At 55.4% G+C, this 18063-nt stretch overlaps 1 protein-coding gene across 1 annotated transcript in view; it reads left to right on the forward strand.

Moving 5' to 3' along the window:
- LOC119107459 (uncharacterized) overlaps positions 1-4545 on the forward strand; it is a 28572-nt gene extending 24027 nt beyond the window's left edge. Inside the window, exons 5-8 of the mRNA XM_037230903.1 lie at positions 1279-1385; positions 1638-2219; positions 2757-3584; positions 3667-4545. Coding sequence (XP_037086798.1) covers positions 1279-1385; positions 1638-2219; positions 2757-3584; positions 3667-3927 — 1778 coding nt within the window. The 3' untranslated portion in view covers positions 3928-4545. The remainder of the gene's footprint in view (positions 1-1278; positions 1386-1637; positions 2220-2756; positions 3585-3666) is intronic.
- Positions 4546-18063: the final 13518 nt, after the last annotated feature.

The raw sequence follows: 18063 nt of genomic DNA on the forward strand, positions 1-18063 counted from the left end.
CTGGATGTGAGCGCTCTGTTCAAGAGAGAGAGAGAGAGAGAGATGAGGAGAGGCGAGAGAGAGAAGAGAGAGAGAGAGAGGAGAGAGAGAGAGAGAGATGAGAGAGAGAGAGAGAGGAGGAGGAGAGAGAGAGAGAGAGAGGGGGGGGGGGGGAGACCAAGAACAGTGGCGGTGACAGCCGGCAAACTTGTCTGTTTAAAACAGCCGGGGAAGCGAAACTCGCCGCGCTGGACAAACTGACGACCAAATGGTCATTTATTGGGGTCCCGAAATGTAGGGACACTTCCTTCAATGTGTCAATTTTCGATGAACATTGGGTCCGAAATGTAGGGACACTTCCTTCAATGTGTCAATTTTCGACTATATTTACGTTTTTGATGATCGTGACACTTTTCCTACCAAAATACCAGTGACGAAGAGAGAGGCCAATGGCCCCGCCAATCAGGACAAGGGTTGAAACAAAGGCTTATTATCATTGGCGTACACAAATTCATTACCATGAAGCAATGCTGTCATCACCGGTAAATCCAATCAAAAACAACCAGTTTCACTGCACAGAAGCTCGACGCGCGTGACCCTGACCTCCAAGGGTTCCGCTGACCGGCAATTGACCTCTGACCTCGTGTGACCCGACGCGACCCCGACCGTGACCGGACGAAGCTCACCATCTCCTCGGAGCCGCTGGAGCCGGTCAGCCGACTGGTAGTGGACGCCGGTGCCGGCGATCTCTCCACCAAAACCATCTACGGGCTTCCTCGACTTCATCACCACCGTTGGCGACACCGTCATGGTCTTCACGCCCGGCGCCAAACGCAAGGTTTGTGGGGGACACCTCTGCACGGCCCTACCGAAACTACTGTTGCGCTGGAGACGTCTGGAGTTAATGACAGAAAATCGTGGCGTTTAAGTAGTTAGAGGCCAGTTTGGGCATGGCATTATGTCTGAGGAAACAACGAGTGAGCTGTGACGTGCAATGGACGTTTTTTTCTAGCGGGCGGTGAAAGGATGGCTTTGCGCGATTGCAAAACCCATGGTTTTCCTGCCAACACCAGGGTGACACGTAAATTATCTAGTTGTGAGCAGAGTCAGACAGATACAATTGCATATTTTCACGCAACAGGCGTTTGGGTGCACGTCATCGTGCAGACGGCGAGCACATGGTCGATATGGCCGAACTGAATAGCAATGGCCGCAGCCGTCATACAAAACTTAACAGCAATTGGCGTAAGATTAAAAACGAGCACAGGGTGCAGCAACCAAACGTTTCATCATCGGCAGGCGCTGAGGAGGCTGTGGCCCTTACCACCAAGCCGGCGTCGCCGGCCGCGCGCGGGTCCCGTCGCCGTCACGCACGGTGCCCACGCATCGTCTCCACCTCCGCCACGGTGGCGAAAGCCTCACCAGCCGGCCTCCTCCCGCGGCACCGGCACCCTCCGTCGAGCCGACGCCCTCCCCGACGCCCCCCACCCGGCGGGCCGACAAGAACCTGCTGTGGGCCAAGCTGCGGGATCGCTCGCCAACCGAACCGGCGGTCCGTTCATCCTGCCGCAGCGGCGGCGCGGCCCGGCGCGCACGCCCACACCGGCGCTGCCGGCGGCGCCGGCGCGCGCCCGCCTCTGCGGCCGCTGCGTCGCGAGTTCCTGTCTGCCAGCCCGGCCAGCGTCGTGCCCGACACGGCGCCGGCGGCACTGCAGACGTCGGTGGTGGGCCTGCGGACCTCGGTGGTGGGACTGGTGACGGCCAGCGGCGGCACCGTGGTGTCGGGCGACCTCACCACCGTGCACACGACCAGCGTGATCGGCACCATGGTCGACGGCGAGTACACGCAGCTGCTGCAGTCGAGCAGCGTTATCTTCGCGGCGCCGCCCGTCTCGCCGACCGTCACGCGCGCCTCGTCCATCATCGAGGGTGCCGCCACGGAGTTCCCGCAGCTGCCGGCGCCGGTCGCCGAGCCCGAGGTGCTGCCCCTCGAGCGGCTGTTCAGCTCACTGGACGAGCCGGCGCCGGCCGCCAACCACGTCTCCTCGCTGCAGGAGCGCCTCAAGGCGCGCATGCAGGCGGCGCTGGACGTGCGACCCTCTCGCGAGGTGGCAGCACCCGAGCGGCGGCCCTTCACGCTCGGGTACGAGCCGGGACAGAGGGCGCGCGCGGCGCGTCCGTTCCGGCCCGAAATACCGCTACTGCCACGCCGCTCCTTCTCGACTCGCCAGAACAACAGCGTGAGTGGCCCTCGCGTGGATGTTTTGTCTGGCAATATTGTATGGGTCTTATATTATTTGTGACTACGTTTGCGCCATCGATGGCATTCACTCGCGGTGGGGAAGCTTGTGGTCATTAGCTGTTCGATTCTAAGCTCGATCATGCAGAAGACGTGCTTCTAATTTCATGATACACATCATGTTCCGTCCTCTGCTGCTGTCCCTGCCGCTAATAAACTTGCATATGTCCTGTTGTGAGTTATCTGACGTGTCTTGCCCTGCGTCTCTGACATATTCCACCCGGCGTCTCTGACGTGTCTCGTCCTGCGACTCTGACTGTCCATCCCTGCGTCTCTGACTGTCTCGCCCGACGTCTCTGACTGTCCCGCCTTGCGACTCTGACGTGTTCCGCCCGGCGTCTCTGACGTGTCTCGCCCTGTGACTCTTGACTGTCGCACCCTGCGTCTCTGACGTGAGCTGCCCTGCGTCTCTGACATGTTCCGCCTGGCGTCTCTGACGCGTTCCACTCGCGTCTCTGACGGTTCGTCCGCTCCACAGCGCCGTCTGTCGGCGGCCGAGCGACTCAAGCAGCGGCTCCTGCAGCAGCGCGGCGAGGAGCCCGCTCCCGCTTCCCCGGATACGCCGGACACGCCGATCGCGCCGACAACGGCCCCCACCATCGACCCGTCCGCACCGATCGAGAGCGACGAGCTGCGCATCATCGCGGTCAACACGTACCGGCCGCAGGACGCCAGCGACTACTACTACGAGCTGACGACGCTGAAGACGATGCACCCCATCACCATCGGCCGCCACACCAACAGCAAGTGGCTGACCGCCACCAGGACGCGCACGGTGCACGTGCAACCGACGGCGCCGACGCGGACGACGCCGCGGATCGCGGCCACGGCACTGCCGCTGAGTTTGGCCGGTGCTCCAGCGACGCCAGCGGGGAAGCACGGCGACGCAGTGATGCTGCCGGCGGTGCAGCTGGACCCGAGCGCGCCCAGCCTGCCGCTGCGCACCATGACCGAGACCTACAGCACGACGCAGCTGGTGCTTAAGTCGTCAGTGATCCCGCTGGTGATCGGCGACAACACGCAGGCCTTCACCATCACGCAGTCGTACCAGGTGACGCGGCTGGTGACGGCTCTGAAGACCATGCCGCCGATGGAGGTGTTCCGCACGGCGGCGCCGCCGGGCCTGGTGGACCGCGACCGGCCGCTGCTCGCTCAGTCGTCCGAGAACCAGGTGGACGCGCTCGGCGTGCCCGTACTGCGCGTGCCGCCGCCTGATGACCTCGCCGACATCGGACTTTTCGACGCTGACCGGCTGGAGGAACAGGAGAGCCGGAACACTTCGGACTGCAGGCGGCGGCGACGGCGGGCTCCGGCGGCGGCGACGCCAGCGCTGCCGCAGCTCGGCCAGCTGGGCGCGCTGGGCACAGCTGACGCGGCTGTCGCCCCAGCAACTGGCCTACATGCAGCTGCTGGCGATGCTCGGGCAGCAGCAGCCGCTGGCGGCGGCGGCTGTGCAGCCGCAGCCGCGCGCTATGGTCACCTCATCGCCAGTGTTCGTCACGACGGTCGTGACGAGCACGCACTCGCGCGCCGTGGTGGTGACGTTCCGCGCCTCGCCCTCCACCGCCTACATCACGTCCACCAGCGTCTTCCCCACCGTGCTCACCTCGTACGTGACGTCAACGGTGCAGATGCCGGCGCTGGGGTAGCGTCGCGACGCCAGGTGAAGTGGAAGGGGAAGACCGGACTCAATGCGGCCGAGCGGCACGTTCAGTGTCATTGGGAGACGCTGGAGCGGCGGGTGAGCCGGGACCCTGCGGGAGCTCACAACATGGACAGTGGAGCTTCTTGTCAGAGATACGGCCGCGCTGGGTGCAGGATGGAGCCGTGCTTCGCTAGTAGTACAGGCAGCATTCTCCTGTGAGTGTGAACGTCGGCGGCGGGAGCAGCCTGTTGATCTACCACCGTCTAGTTGGTTGTCTGGATTTGACTGCCGCTGTTTTTAATGCTCCCAGACATGTTTATATGCAGTGGTGTTATTTCTGCGTGATATTGATTATCAAGTCAAACTGCCTCGTCCAGCTTTCTCTCCTTGCTGCTTTCGCGCGGTGCTTGTCAGTGATTGCAGATGGGGTTATGGCTTCACTGCTGCGCAGGTTGTTAGTGTGCGTCGCGGTGGTTTAGAAAGACAGCGCGGTGAAGCAAGGAAACCTGATCGGTTTCTGATATGTCGGTGCAGCCAATACGAAACTAGATGTTTGCTTTAATGAGGAATGTGCTAGATGCTGTACAGAAAGGCGAACAACAATACAAAACAGATCGACTCATTTATGTTTGCAACAAAGCCATGAAATCTGGAAAAAACAGACCAAGGCACCTGACCAGAGAAGCACAGCTGCATCTCATAGAGCAACACGTAATGATAACAACTGACTTCCAATTCCCAGAGAGTAGCTACTGAAACAGCTGATAAAGATGATTTACATTCATGTCACAAATACCTTATAAGAAATTTTTCATGGTCCTCTTAAACGCGTAAAGGATTTTCCATTCTTGAATACACCTAACATCAGCAAGGCACCTTCATGTGTGAGGTCTGAACAGAACAGTTGAAAAATCGGGAACCGTAGGTGCTGGAAATTAGTAATTATAGTACAAGCGCATGCTAGAGCATGGATTTGATATGCTTTGCACTCAAAGCAATCACACGGTGGTCATGTTAATTTGCAATTTGCCGCGTTCGGAAGCGTGGGAAGACAACAACAGGGAAGAGTAGTTTAGAAGAATCTGGCGCTATACTGACGCCAACCGATATCATACGTTAATCGGTGCGACCTCGCCTGCTGTGATGAGACATGAAACACGTTTAAAAAGAAACGCAATTATCAACATCCAGTACTTACGTAATGAAAGCGTATTCTAAATCACACACCTACAAAGATGCATGCAATTTATTTCTTTGTGCCTCAGCAACCATAATTTGTCTCAGCTTCAATAATACAGTTCACATAATCCAAAACAAAAAATATTAACAATCACTTTATTTTTGAACGCTGAAGTCGCTCTGTGACTTCATACAGTAAATCTGTCGGTTCCGAAACCAACTGCTGTTCATCGTTCTGACCACATTAGGCTCCGTTTTCATGTCAATGATATATAGGTTTACTGTAGCGAAGGCTATTTAGTTCTTAACAGAGACTAATCCTTATTTCTCAGAACGCGAGTAAGGTATTAAGCCTCATTCTTCTCGACAGTGTAAATCATAACATCATTACCAAATTACTCAGGTTCAGAACACAGGTGCAGGTTCTGCTCGCCCTGTCCGCGGCCCGCGGAGTACAGGCTGCGCGCCAGCTCATACCCTGCGGGACTCCCTGGAGCCTATACAAGAGCACGAGCGTCGCCACCAGAGGTCGGCCGAACACCCCCGGACCGCATCGGCCAGCAGGCGACAGCATCAGTGCAACATCAGGAACGGTCTCAAGACGCTGTCCGAGCCGTAGACCGTGGATCAAGAGAAAGGCGCGTCACAACCGGCTATTCGAACAGTTTTTTTGTCACATATCACCGAGTAGGTATTATGTGCATGATACGTGCATTCTTCGTAAATGCGGGTATTGTGTGTGTTCACTTCGTGTATGCGTGTGCGTCTGTCCGTGTGTACAATAAACCTGCAGTGGCATCAGCTCTGTTGCTTTCCAACGATGGTCTTTGCTGGGCTGCGAGGCGGGGACACCAGCAATAAATTCAGATTTTCTGAAGCTAATGATTGGCTAATGCTCTGTGCCCAATGTAGAACCAATACAACTCCTGAGGTCTAAATATTCCATTACATCGCAGTCATGTTATATGTGACCATGTTAAGGCCGTCTAGAGCAATGCTCATACCACATATGAAGCGAATTCGCAGGCAGACATATAGGTACGCAACTGGTGGTGAGTAACGCCACGAGCGCAAAAATCGCAAAGAACTAGGCCCATTTGTTGAGATTTTGTGAGCAAAGATTTGTAAGAATTAATGGTATCACGTATGATAACATAAGCTCGCATGGACAATATTCCTGTGAGGAGCGTTCGAGAACCGGTCGTCCACCTGACCACGCATCATGCACACCCACCCGTCATATTTCTCCATAAGTTGGTCTCCGCGACTACATCCTAGACGTAGAATACAACTGTGACTCGGCTGGACTGTCATTGTATCCGACGTAAGGTGTAAGAGTTATTTATAGCCTCGGGCAATTGAGGATCGAGTGCATGCAAGGCTCCTTACCAAAATCTGACTTTTAAAACGCAACATAAGTTTGCCTGACCTAACCTGACCTAACCTAACCTAACGAATTTGCACAGCATAAGATAACCCTTGCGTATGGGAAAAGGTTTATGCATTTGTCCGAACAAGCATGTGTGCACGCTCTTGTTCGCCAGAAACAAATTCGTTCGAGTTCGTTTGAAAGTTCGCTTGACAAAAAAACGGACGTAAAATTTCATGTGATGTAAGCACGCACGACTTAGTGGACGCATGTGCTTTAGGGATAATATTCGGTTGACAAAAATAGGAACGCAGAAGTTCGCATGAAGATGCACGATGTACGCTCACAGATGTTCTTATGCATTGCGTAGTCAGGAATGACGTTCTCTGCTGTGATATTTGGATATGACCGGGCAGTACGCGGTATTACACGATAGGGGCAAGGAACACGAATTTATGTTTTCCTCAAACATAGCTCATCGAGCAGCATCAACGTGCAATTCTTCCGTGCCGTAAAACAGCATCACATATTCTCCATCTTCATATTTTCAGTATATACCCTGTATTGTTAACTTTTGACACTCAGTCACGTATATATTATTACATGGCACATGACAAGGGGGGGGGGGCGTGCACCGGAGAGTTTCTATTGTCTGACACCTCTGGCCTGATTTTGACCCCTCAGCTTCCGGTTGAGCATGCATTGGTGTGAGTTACATTTCGGTGGTTCTCAGAGGTTGTTTTGGATCCATCGTATCAAGCCGGGGGAAGTTGACTACCCTTAAAGGTTTTTCGAGAACGGGTCAGCAATGAACGCTTGTAGCAAAGAAAAGCTTTCAGTACCTGTTCATCTATCAATTTTGCATCCACTATGCAAACTTGGAATTTTGATCTAGCAAGTTCAGTGACCTAGGTCAGGTCAAAGAGGTCAACCTGCAAAAAACTTTACCAAACGAACTTTTTGTAGATAAATCGCCATTATTCAAACTTGCTATAGTAATAAAACACGATGGTACTCACCATCTGTTATTTCAGATTTCTCAAATCAGGCGAAGTCAGTAACCTGAAGTCAGGTAAACGTTTGCCATTTTTCGTAAATAATGCAAATTCGTACGCATCATGTGATGCTTTGGTGAAAATAATGCTAACTCACATGCACAACCACCATATGACTAGGGCACATGAGCTTGGCCAAGGTCATGACCTACCTCTATGGGTGGCCCTCTGCAAAACACATGCTGAGCTCAAAATGAAGTTTTGTTAGATGATTTTGGACACGGAACCCGAATACTCCATTAAAAACATATTGCAATATCATTCTTATGCATAAGGATGTCACAAAAAGTCCCGTGAAGATATGCAAAGATCATTCGAAGTCATCCAAGGTAAATGTCCCATGTTCTCAGGAGCGGTGACGCTAGATGAACAAATGCGACGCGTTCAACCACCTCCTTATCGTCTTTTTAAAGCTGGTAACGTATGATATCATGCACAAACGTGCCTGGTCTCGGTTTGTTACAAATGCATTGCCAAGCGTCGAAGGTACCGCGTATAATGCGGACGACAGATATGAGATATATACCATAGAATATATGGTACTGGTCACATAGAACCGGTTAGCACGTAGGTTTTCATTTGGATGGCTTAAAGATGGAGCTAAGTTGACTTCAGATGACGAATGATAACGGTTAGATGACGATGATGATGGTTAGAATATAACGACATTTTCGTGCATGAAACAGCTTTGTTCCACGGCTGCACCCAATAAGACAAACTTAGTCAAAAGCACGTTGTGAAAAGTATCGTTGATGTGGGGTAGTGGTGGACCAATTTGAAACGGTGAACTGATCTGATCTAACCCTTTTGTGGACATAAATGGCACGAATGGACTGCCCACAGTCTCAGTGCTTATTTCCGTGGCCTCAATAGTCGTCTTGACACGTTAACATAGGTGTTAGTTACATATATCAGAACGACCGTGTTTAGCCTTTCATGACCTCCCGTGACCTGACATTTGACTTCAGATGAAAAAATGTGGTGAGGCTTCTTGATGATTTGACGAGACTTTCCCAGCGGTATTTTTGTTTTTCTCATACGGCGTCTGGAAGTTGGAGATTCCAGGGTGGAGGCAACTTCCCCCGGCGGGTCGTGGTTGTCTCAGACCCCCGGCCGGCTGCAGGTTAACATCACGCATAGCTAAGCTAGCCACAAAATATGGCAGTCATGACAATCGCATACGGGCAACTGCCGTTATCCACCGTGTCCCCAGCCACCTGCCAGCCCTGGTCGAAGGGATGTAACATTTTCCCCGCAGTGACAATTTATCAGAGGTCATACACCAAGGATGGGAATCAGCAGTTGTGCTTACGTTGCACATCTGAATGTGAGCTTTCACGTGTCCACTTTGCCAACCAAACTGCGTCCCTGAAGAGCATGTGCGTTGAGCATTTTCATAATTATATCATACTCCCGCACGCGCATTATTTCACTTTGGACGTTTTCCAAGTCGACGTTCATTTCTGAACGACATATGCGCACGAAAATTCAGATAAGAACAATGGCATGCGACATTTTTTCACAGGAACCTTTCGTAACGAAGTTACTCCCGCGACCAATAAGTTGTTCAGTGCATTTGCGAGGAACCCTATTCACGTAGATAAGACAACAGTGATAGCCTTATTCCTCGGAGAAAAACTAGTAGAATGGAGATATAGATGAGTTGATATTTCGGCAATATGTCTTTATCGAAACAACGGCAGAAGTGAGTTCACTTCTGCTCTTATTTCGATAAATGCATGTTGCCGAAATATCAACCCATCTATATTTCCATTCTCCTGGTTTTCCCTGTAGGAATAAGGCTTCTACTGCTGTCTTATCCGCGACTAATAAAGACAAACATTGCGATCTAAATGTGGCTCTCGTCTGCTGTCTGCGATCAGAGGAGCCCTGCACTGGGGCCAGAGCCGCAGGCAAGGTGACCTGGTGAGCAATACCCCCCATCCTCCATCCCAAACCCAAACACCATCAATAACGGAGGGACAGCCACTAACTGGACGGGACGAGGAGCACCGATCCGCCAGCATGAAGCCGTACGGGTGGCAACAATAGGACGCGTCTACCATCGGCTAGATCTCCGAGATTAATCAGCGCACGGCGTCGAACCATCCGCGAGAAGACCGCCGCCTCCTCCTCACCCAACCCCACCGTGAAAGCGCCGATGTTATCTAAGATGAAGCCAAGAGCACCACAGCTCATGAGAACTAGGCCAGGGAGTGATGCGGCCCCATAACAGCTGGCGGGCAGGACCCGACCGAGATGAGGCATTGAAGAGAGCGAGGCGGGCTTTCATGCGCCGCGAGCGAAGCGGCGCTCAACTCGTCAGGGCGCACCGAGCGTCGAACACAGCGATTACGACAGGCCAGCCCAGCGACGGATTCGACGGAGGGCTGACTCCAGCCAGAGGTTGGGAAGATTCGGAAATGAGGGTGGACCAACCCAGTTGCACAACAATCGCAAAGTTCGAAGTTGTCGCGGAAGAGGAGAGCCTGGCAAGAAAGGACAAACAAGGGCAAGCAAGTGACGAGTGTAAGCGAGCCCGCACCTGGAGGACGAGGACTCCGGCGCCAGTCTAGGCGGCCGTCCAGTTTCGACGCCCCGCATCACGGGCAACAAGGTGCCAGACAACAATTCGTACAATGGGAGGACACGGGCTACCGTCCTCAGTCTGACCGGACCATGGGCGACTGCACTGTCAGAGTCGGCTCCCATCCCTCCGCCCGCAGGGCGACTCGGGTCATGACAGACCCCAGCCCCTTTTTCTTCCTTCTGCGTGATCAGAGAGAGACTATTGGACACCGGATTTCCCCGGCCTGGTATTGCGGCATCCAGACGAGCGGCGGAGCATGGGAACTCAAGGCTCCGCAACTGAGGATGGCGGGGCTGGGATATGTTGCGTGGCGTCTTGTGACCAGCGCCGATGATGATGATGGGCTGTCATTTAATGACTTAACGTTAAAGCGAGGCCAAGGATGGTTTGATCGGACAGCAGGGACGAAGTGTATGTGCCTGCCGGGGCGCGATCAGCACGCGGCTCGCGGGACCACGCTGTCACTCGTCTCGACCAGAACCTCCGACGGGAACGTCACAATGCCGGAGGGGGCCAACGACACATCGAGACCCGCCAGCCAAGTCCGTGGTGGCGCGGCCCGCGCCCCGCGACAGCAGCGCGAATGTAGGCGAACGGAGCGCAGAAAACCAGGGGGGGGGGAGGGGGCTCAGGACGGACGTCCGAGACAATAAACCTCTTATAGCGTGCTCCGGGATTGTGAGGAGCCCAGCGAATGTAGTATTCGCGCCTCGGTGGTGGGCGAACTGCCGGGCCTCTCCTGCCAGACAGGGGACGAGCGTCACCTCGGTGGTGGGCGAGCTGCCGAGCCTCTCCTGCCAGCTAGGAGACGAGCGTCACCTCGGTGGTGGGCGAACTGCCGGGCCTCTCCTGCCAGCCAGGAGACGAGCGTCACCTCGGTGGTGGGCGAACTGCCGAGCCTCTCCTGCCAGCCAGGAGACGAGCGTCACCTCGGTGGTGGGCGAACTGCCGAGCCTCTCCTGCCAGCCAGGAGAACGAGCGTCACCTCGGTGGTGGGCGAACTGCCGAGCCTCTCCTGCCAGCCAGGAGACGAGCGTCACCTCGGTGGTGGGCGAACTGCCGAGCCTCTCCTGCCAGCCAGGAGACGAGCGTCACCTCGGTGGTGGGCGAACTGCCGAGCCTCTCCTGCCAGCCAGGAGACGAGCGTCACCTCGGTGGTGGGCGAACTGCCGGGCCTCTCCTGCCAGCCAGGAGACGAGCGTCACCTCGGTGGTGGGCGAACTGCCGAGCCTCTCCTGCCAGCCAGGAGACGAGCGTCACCTCGGTGGTGGGCGAACTGCCGGGCCTCTCCTGCCAGCCAGGAGACGAGCATCATAGCTCGGTGCGCTGTCCACACCATCCTTCGAGAGGCCGCAAGATCGGGTGCGGTCGTTTGTGGAAGCGCTAGCCGGCGTCGCCCGTGCGAGCATCGGCATGCTTCCAAACGAGACGGGCGACGCCTGCCGGCCGGCGCAGGCACTCACGGACCGCGCAGAGGGCAGCACCAAACGGTGTGCACGAATACGGGACCCTTCTCGCGGTCCGCTGCTGGGGGGCGGGGCTGGGCGGTGCGACGCCGGTGGGCGGCGCGATTGGGCGGCGCGACGGGGTGGCGCCTCGCAAAGCTTACTCCGGCGGGCGGGAGACGAGGGTTAAGAAGCGCTGGAGGCGACGTTTCTTTACTAGATTGGGCACCGCCGAGGGCGCGGGAGCAATCACAGTATGCTGCGAGCGGTGGGCGTCGCCGACGGAGCGGTGGCCTGCCCCCTCGTAAACCGAGAACAGGACCGAAAGGTCCAGGGACGGATACTCTAACCACTGCACCACCACCGCTCCGGAGAGGGGGGGGGGAGGGTCCAAACCGTGTTTGTGCCTGGAGTGAGTGGGGTAATCTGGGCGCTAGGGAACGGGTGTGCTTGGAGTAAATGTGTGTGTGGGGGGAGGGGGGAGGGCGCTGCATTTATAAAGGGAGGGTATATTAGTGAAGGCCATAGGGTGAGGGGCTCCCAGGGTTGATGTCCAGAAGGCCTCTCGCAGGAATAACTCGGCCGTTGCGCAGGATCACCGTCCCATCGGGCGCACGTACCAAGACGTTCAGGGTGATTCACTTCACTTGACGTGTCCGGTTCCGTCTTTGTCCCGTTTATACATCATCAAAAGCTGGAACTGCGAGAGTGAAATGTCGTATTTAAGAACGTACAATCGTGCAAACAGCCGAAACAAGTTTACATATAAATAATGTTGTACATTTAAGTGGTAAGGACTGCTCCAGATAGCCGAGTTACCTGTGTAGTAAATATGCTCCTCGATACGTCATGGTTTGATTGCATCATCGTACTTCGCACATTGATTAAGAGTTAAATGACTACGATATGAAGGACTCGACCGTTTTCATTACCCTTGATTACAGCATGTCTTAAGGATTGACAGGATTTGAATGACGTTTTTATGATGTCGTCAATGTCAAAGTGACCTTGAAAACTCTCCCAGAAATAGTCTCTCTATCATCGCGGACGTGTAGCTCAGAAACTAAAGGGGCTTAAGAAGTTGGAACCAAACCCAGCTCTCTTGTTCACATGGAAGCGTTGATGTCGTGCCAGACTCACATATATGTGCAGCCGGCGCCTCAGGTCAACGGGGGAAGCCGGCCAGTCGAGAACGAGAGGGTCCGAGAACGCCTCGAAAACCTTCACGCATTTTGCCATACCGGCTTTAGCTAATTTTTGCCGTCCTAAGCTTTTGATATTAAAAAGTTATCCTTTGTGCTTAAGTCTTAAAAATTTTATATTTGTCAGCTTTATCATAACAACTGCTAATGTCTTGCGCGCTTTTTCCTAAACAAAATTTCTCCGCAGCGCGTTCAGATGGATGGACCGCCCTATAAGCTCTAGTATCACTATCTGTCGGCAGAGGACACCAGCCGCAGTGCCGCGCAAGTTTAGTGTATACGTCTGTCGCTAGATGTCAGGCTACGCCGCCGCCTGCGCGTGGGACATTCCTCGGGCGCCGCTGCTGGCGCGGCGTCAGTACCACACGGCCGGGCCAGCTGCGGGTGTATTGTTGGGAGGGTGCTGCGCGTGCGGCCGCCGCCAGACCGTCCCGGCTGCGAGTGCGGACTCACCGGGGAGACGAGACGCGCGGTTACCCGGCCGACGAGCAGCTACCGCCGCCGCCCCTATACCCATCGCTACAGGTAAGGCTGGGTGTCGCTGCGTGCCGCCGAGGTGGCAGGTCGGTTGAGTGTTCTGCAACATTGCACGCGCGGCTGGGGGCGGGGGTCATAGCCCCCCAATCCGGAGGTGGGGGCGGACCGTAACGGGTTGTTGACTCACCGTCCGCGGCCGCGCGGCGGCTGCGGCCTGTCCCGCGGCGGGGCCGTAAAAACGCCCGGGCCTGTTGTTTCCAGCGCCGGCCAACGGATGACTGCCAGGGGAGGGAAGCGAGGGGTGGTTGAGTTCAGGTCGGCCGGGTGGTGGTCTTCAGTGAAGTTTTCTGGAGTGGGGAACTGCGGATAAACCTGCATGGGGCCCATTGGGTGGTGGCCCTTGCTGGGTACGGTACCTCAGGTAGGCCGTTCGGCCGGATGCGAGGCTAATTGTGTCCGTAACATCATGTTCTCATGTTTTACCACGTCAGTATGTCTCCCGCATATTTTGTTTTTTACATTGTATTCGTAGGCCAAATACGCAGCGATTTTTCATTCTCTGAAAGTTTGAGCTACCTTCCAGCAAGATCTGAACTTGTCTCCGCTCTACGGGAATCGATTCGGACTCCGGTTCACAGTCCAGGGGCTGATTCTATCCTGATTCCGAGAAGAGCAGCGCAGTTTTGGGTCGGCTGAGATTCCGACCCCAGGAGACATGGTTCTGTCAATATCAGGGTGACGACAGTTAAGGAGATCAAGCGTCTTACGATGTGTGTGAAGCCCGCAACCAACATAGGCCAGCAGGGGCGTTGTCTCGCAAAATGAGACCGGGAAGAAGGGTACTGCGTAGTGAAAATGACGCATCCCACCCCCGTTATGCTCCAACAAATGGGTTTCTCCTCGGATTCGGCCCACTTTCTTCTCAAAGTTTGGAGGGGTGGGGGTGGGGGGTCTGGGGCTTCGCTCAACTGAATAGGAAACTACACTACTGTCTGGAAGGTAAGCAATATATCTAGTCTGTGTCTTTTGAAGTTTTAAAAGCAATCATTTAAATGACTGTTGCTGTGACTTAACGGAAAGTTTGAGTTGATTCGAATATTACAACGAATACGATGTTGTCAACCATTCCTCGAATTTCGCCGGCATGGCCCATGGGAAGATGTTGGACTCCTTATCCAGCGACACTGGGTACGAGTCCCAAGGCATGCATATTGCTCGACCGACAACTGTCTGGAAAGGTCAGCTGGTAACTGGCCTATGAGGGTCGACCCAGGAGCGGGGTGACCGGGCCGCGCAACATGCGGCGCGTAAAACACTGCAGGGCTGTCTTGGAAAAGGGCGGAGACAGGATTGTCAGTCTGGTTAGAACTGCACAACTGGGGTAGGCGGTGCATAATATATGCAGCATTGGGGAGAGTAGTTTCCTTTCCAGCTGAGGGGGTTCCAGTCCTTACCCCCACAACTTTGAGAAGAAAATGGGCCGAATCCACAAAGAAATCATTTTGCTGGTTATTTCGTTGGTAGATGTCATTTTTCGCCGTTCCGCCACGCCCCAGCTCGTTTTGGACCCTGATATCCAAGTTTGGCTGTTGAGCTATTCTGGACGCAAAGTCATCCTTGCAATCTTTTGCAAGAAAAGCTTCAAGAGCATGAAAATGAGGGAACAGGCTTGGCCGATGCATGCGAAATCTGAGGGAACCGGTTCCACATTGAATCAAGGCTGAGGTGATGATTCCAGAGTCTTCTTTCTTGATTTGATTCGCAGGACGTCACCCGGACGTCACTTGATTCACAGGACGTCACCCGGAGCCAAGCACTTATCACAGATTGTGCCACTTGGCTAGATCCGTCGCACGTTGATTAAGAGATGAATGCTTGTACTTTTTCTGCAAAGATCACCTTTACGAGCGACAGTCAAAGAACGCGGAAGTACAGGAATGCTTCTACAATGATGATATTTGAACTTCCAGGTAACACTTGAATATATGATATATATATATATATATATATATATATATATATATATATATATATATATATATATATATATATATATATTATATATATGCGCATGCGCACAACGCAACACGACATGCACAATTTACGTCCAATGCGGTTATTCATACCGCGCGTTTCAAATGTAAAATGTGACCTGTGTGACGATTGTCCGGGTACCTATTAGTATAACGAAGCAAGTACTATTAATAAACGTGGACTGGTAGAAATTTACTCCGCAAACGGGTTCAAAGGGTCAATGATGTAACGCTCGATCGTTCAGCGAACATGGCTCGCCGTCGTTTTGTATTGCAGCGTTTTAAGCGTGAAATATTGATTGTAGGATACGCCACGCTCTTGTCGGAACACCCGTCCGCATGCGGGAAATGGTGCTACCGCTCGGCTACGTTACGCGAACGCGAATGCAAATGCCCATCCTCATTAACCATGCAGACTTAACCACTCTGTTGAATTGGACTGGGAAGTCTGGCTGCGCCGTTTTGTCGGCATGCTGCACTTAACCAAACCTACTGCCCCATCGCGCTGGCCCAAACCTCGGCAAATGCGACGCGGGAAGTTGGCGGCTGGACAAGCCGCCGATGAGCACGGCCCGGCCTGCCGACAGGCGGGGCTAACGCCCGTGCCGGCGGCCTTAGATTGCCGCGGGCCTTTCAGCCGACCGCCCGCCATGACTTTCGGGAACTTTCCGAATGAGCTGCGCGGGCTGGCGTTCTGGGCTCGGGTGCATCCGGCGGCAGGCTTTCCGAGAACGGTCTGAGTCAACAGGGGCCTGAGACGACCCATGTGGCGCCGCAGTGGCCAGCCCGGCACACAAAGGCACGGCCGCCGCCACTCCGGCGGCAAAGCTGGCCGTCAGACCGTCGAAACGCGCGTCGGTATTGGAACCAAACATGGCAGCGCTACTCTCCCAGTGTGTGCGTGTTCTAGGGGCTGAGGCTACGTCTCATGGCACGTCATTTCATATGCAGCCGGCGTGTCAACTGCTGTCGCGACATCTCAGGGACCCCTACGCGAGAATCGTGAGGATCTGCCGTGGGGACGTGGTTTACTGTTTAGAAGGGGCGGGCGAAGAGAGCTGCAGGCCAAACTTTGGGAAGAGAGTGGGTATCGAATCCGGGGAGGAATACTTTTTGTTGCAGGTTGGGTACGGTTTAGCCAGTTTCCCGCTTATTCCCCCCCCCCCCCCCAGGACTTATTTTGCGAAAAACTGCGTCCCTGATTCGCCCTTACAAAACGAAACCTGTGCCGGAACAACGATCGATACAACAACCGCCTGCCAGGCGTCACGAAGTCTAGACACCCTTTATCGCCCGCGGGCTGCACGGCGGCTCACTGGGAAATACAAATACCTGGCCACTTTTACTCCCCACCGGCCATCAGAACTACTCATGCGCACGCCCGGCATTGTTGGGCGGGGTGCCACGATACCCGCGGGAATGACTTACGTCGCGCGGGCTTTCCATCCGCCTGCGGCAATTTTTACAGCCTGGGAGGTGTCATGGCCTCCAAGGGACCTCACAATGCCCGTGGGACGTCACACCTGCCTATTCTGAGACCTCACAACATCAGAGTGGGGTTACACCCCGCACCCCCGACCCTGACCTCAGGTCCTCTCAGGCGACATCACCGCTTCCGGGCGCCCCAAAGTCCCGGGGGCGGCAGCAGCCCGCGCGGCAACGTTTCCGGAGCCAAGGTGGCGCTGCGCCCGGCCGGCTCACGCCGCAGGCTCCGGAGCCGGGGCGGCGCCGGGGCCGGCCGGCTCACGCCACTGGCTCTCCGGTGGTTGCGGCACGGCGCCGGCTAAGCCGTGCCCGGGCCGAAGCGCGGACGTGACCCGGCAGTCACGTGTCGCCGCTGGTGACAGCTCCAGCCCGGCCCCTCCGCGCCGGCGAGTGTGGAGCGTGGGGGACTGTGCACACCCGGGCAGCGCCGCGACGTGATCTATCGACTGTGAGAAACGAGACCCGATCATTACTCAATCTCGCGAAGAGAAGCTGCAGTGGGCGGCGCGTTTTCCGTGACTTGCGCGCTACAGCCGGGGCGTCAGCGGACGGCGTCGTGTGGGATGACCCGGCCCTGTGACGGGTCTATCTCACGCCGCTGGGTCGTGACGGCGAGGCGTGACGGGAGGGCGCGTCACGTCACGCCGGGCGGCGCTCAGATTATTGCGGTCCCCTAGAGACCTGCCACCGGCGCCGGCAAATACTGACGCCAATCAGCGAACTCAATTTGGCTCGGATTGGATCATTTAATTTCCGGAACGGCCGGTCTTGGTGGAATACGCGGAGCGGCGGTGCGGGGCACGATCCGGCGGCGAGCTGCGGCGGACGGCAGCAGTTGTGGATGCGTCTGCGGCAGCTGTGTGAGTCTGCTGGTGACAGGCCATCGAGAGCCCTCCCTGCCCACGTGCAGCTCGCAAGATAAGACCGGCGATCGATGTCAAAGCCGGCTCTCCACGCGCAGTCCTCTGCATTGTCCTGCGCTTGACATCAATCTGAGAGCCGTTTGCCAACGGGGGGGGGGGGGGGGGGGAGAGGAGAGGGGGGCGGGGGCGGAATGATGCATGTTTGTACAAGCCCGCATTGTCGCCGGAATCGATCAAGCCACCGGTCCCCCGCGGCTCGCCGCACTCCGCAGCAGCAGGCCGTTACAATATGGCCGGGCTGGGCTGGTGATGCATAGGGCCAGCGGTCTGTCGGGGTAATTCCGGGGAGTCCGTTCAGGTTCGTCGCACACACCGATGACGTAAAACGTACGCGGGATGTGGGCGTGGATGGGGGAGGTCTTCAGTCAGCGTCCGCGAGTCG

The sequence above is a fragment of the Pollicipes pollicipes genome, unplaced genomic scaffold, assembly GCF_011947565.3.
Source record: "Pollicipes pollicipes isolate AB1234 unplaced genomic scaffold, Ppol_2.1 Scaffold_6686;HRSCAF=7923_pilon_pilon_pilon, whole genome shotgun sequence".
Classification (NCBI taxonomy): Eukaryota; Metazoa; Arthropoda; class Thecostraca; order Pollicipedomorpha; family Pollicipedidae; genus Pollicipes; species Pollicipes pollicipes.